Source organism: Camelina sativa, chromosome 8 (assembly GCF_000633955.1).
Source record: "Camelina sativa cultivar DH55 chromosome 8, Cs, whole genome shotgun sequence".
Taxonomy (NCBI): domain Eukaryota; kingdom Viridiplantae; phylum Streptophyta; class Magnoliopsida; order Brassicales; family Brassicaceae; genus Camelina; species Camelina sativa.
The window spans coordinates 25,574,348-25,577,016 of NC_025692.1; the positions used below are offsets into that span (position 1 = coordinate 25,574,348).

The following is a 2,669-nucleotide window of genomic DNA, read 5'->3' on the forward strand; positions in this document are numbered from 1 at the left end:
TTGGCAAAAACAAAAGTTATGAATATGTATAATGTCTTAGTAGTAGTAAGTTGATAAAGAAACTAGCAAAATCACAGAACATTAAGATTCAATTTTTGGCATACAAATACGAGAGACAAACCCAAAGACCAGATAGTATAAAAGCAATTAAAAATAACAGAGGCTCCAAAAGGACAAACTCAAAGAGCTTCTCATACGACTTGGTAATTCTGTGCAATCAGCTGCGTCCTCTGCACAAACCTTGGGGTCGCACCACCACCACCTCTCAGAGGAATCATTCCAGTCACCTGCACCATTATGAACATGCCATCTCATTTGTAATCCAACACAACAAGCCTCAATTCTCGGATAAACCAAAATATGGAACTTGGATTTTTTCCGAAGACCAAGATTCATACCTTTAAGCCACTGTAAGTACTAGCGGCTGCAAACTGAACAGAGATGGGGAAGAAGGCCGATGAATCCGCTGGTGGCACGACAAACTCCATTGACCCACTGCAACAAAAATTTCATGTATATTCATTCACATGACAAATAAAACTCCAAAGTAGTTTTTAAGCAGATGATGACATCATCATTAGTTTACCCGCGGTTGGTGTTGTCGATGAGTAGTATAGACCATTCCAGAACAGAATTTCTTGGGTCGTACCTGATAATATTCACAAAGATACGGTTAGTTCTTAAGAGTGGATAGAAAGACAATTATAAGTTTCAGAACAAATAAAGAGATAAACCAGAGTGTAAAGGTCAATTTATGTTTCAAACCTCCAGTCCCCATCGCATTGTCTAACGCTTGGTGCATCTCTTAGAGCAGGAAGTGGTACGGAGATGATGACATTAGTCAGATCAAACATGGCTGAGGCTTCATACTCCAGGCTGACATATGTCTCGTTTCCAGAGACTGAAGGCCAGCAGTTGACTGCACCAGACAAAAGATTTGCATGAATGGGACAAACATAAACATGTAAACCTGTAAAAAACAGACACGATAGACTCCAAAGCCTTACTTGTAAGTGGCACCATTGACTCTTCTGCTCTTTGCATTCTCCACCTGAGAAGACCAACTCCATCTCCACCTTGACCAGTGGGAAATGGCTGATCAGGTCTCTTCAGCCCTAGAATATTCTCATTATTAAACATATCTCGGTTGATGTTGGGATGAGTCTTGAAAAGAATTTCGGGATTTCCACCGGTTTCAATCTGTAGACAAAGTAAAACATAGATAAGTTCATACAAAGATAAAAACAGAAAGTGATGATGTATTCAAGAAAACTGTAAAAGGCCTGGTAAACTCTTGCAAATAGTTAAGAAAAAACACTGGAGTACCTGGACTTGGACAAATCCATCTTCTTGGTTAAGAATTTGAAGTGACAAGGTTCCCTGCATATCAAAGCTACTGACTCCACCATCTCGTCTTAATGCAACATTGAGCTTCTCTTCGACAGTCAAAGTGAAAGGATCAGTTGGAGGTGGGGCAGACGCTCTGGATTGGCTAGTAGGCTTAACATCTTCAATGATGTCTTCACCTTCTGCTTTAAGGGACTCCATTAACTGGTTCTTGCCAGACTTGCCAAGTTTCATGCCAGAACTCTTAGGAGGAGCAGTAACAGAAGACCGTGATCGATCTGTCAAGTTAAGCACGATGGATAAGAATTTTGAAGCAAAGAGTTTTTGTTATCGAAATTAAGTAAATCGATAGAGGCGCCTAAGAAACCATAGATGGGACATCTGTGAAAGATCAACTAGTTAAAACACACTAACCTTTCGGTTTGGTATTGATAGGCTCAACATCTGAAATCATGCCAAACCCAGAACCACTTCCAAAACCACCGCCACCACCACTGGATATGCTCAAGTCATTGAAACTACTTTCAAGTCTTCCAGATCCCATTGAACTCATGGACGAAAATCCTGGCTTATTCTTTTCAATCTGGGAATTACGTAAGAGATATTAATAGGTGTTACAGAAAAATAGCATAAAAGAGCAGGGTGCACTCCTGTCATGTACCTTGCTTTTGTCAATCTCATTCGCCTTACGCTTCATCACGTCTTTAGTGTCATTGATCTTGTTCTGCATTACCAGCTTATGTAACTTCTCCTCATGACTTTCCATTTCACAATACTGCTTCACCTGGGCAACTGTCACACTTTCCTTGTGCCCAAGAGATATGACTTCATCAAACGCAAATATCAGCTCAAAAGCAGCCCTGAGAATCCCTTCTTCATCTAAAGACATGGAATACTCAGGTACCTAGAAACAGTCAAATGATCAAACAGCATGTCAAGGCTTTGTCTGTAGGAAAACCTTTTTGGAAAAAAAATTCAGCTCTCGCTCATAAGAACTGTCAGGCTTCCACGAAGATAAGGTGCTAACAATAGTAGACAGACTAAAGGAAATAAACTCTTCAAATAAAGTAGCAGAAGTAAAAGTAAAAGAAGAAAGAGGCATACAAGTTTGGAGAGCAATGTGAGAGTGGCCAGATCTTCAAGAATGTTACTCTGCTTAGTTGTAACAAGAAGCAGGAACAGAGATTCAATAGGCTGATATACATATCGCACATTCTCTGTCTCGATATAGGTATGCTGCTTTCCCATTCCAACCAGCTTAGGAAAAGCTGCAAGTAGACCTTCAATCCTGATACGGGACATATCCACATATTGTCTGGAAA

At 40.2% G+C, this 2,669-nt stretch overlaps 1 protein-coding gene across 1 annotated transcript; it reads right to left on the reverse strand.

Annotated features, from left to right (window-relative positions):
- On the reverse strand, positions 1-2,663 carry LOC104709935 (coatomer subunit delta-like). The gene is made up of 9 exons (XM_010426471.2): positions 2,452-2,663; positions 2,009-2,251; positions 1,762-1,930; positions 1,327-1,625; positions 1,008-1,200; positions 766-919; positions 587-649; positions 399-495; positions 1-287 (listed from the first exon to the last, which is right to left on the reverse strand). Exons 1-9 carry the CDS (start codon positions 2,647-2,649, stop codon positions 192-194), a joined length of 1,512 nt encoding a protein of 503 aa, XP_010424773.2. The 5' UTR covers positions 2,650-2,663; the 3' UTR covers positions 1-191.

Coding starts and splice junctions, on each gene's coding strand:
- LOC104709935 (XM_010426471.2), bottom strand. CDS start 2,649: ATGTCCCGTATCAGGATTGAAGGTCTACTTGCAGCTTTTCCTAAGCTG. Junction 496..586: donor ATCGACAACACCAACCGCGG/GTAAACTAATGA, acceptor TTTTTGTTGCAG/TGGGTCAATGGAGTTTGTCG. Junction 288..398: donor GTACTTACAGTGGCTTAAAG/GTATGAATCTTG, acceptor ATAATGGTGCAG/GTGACTGGAATGATTCCTCT.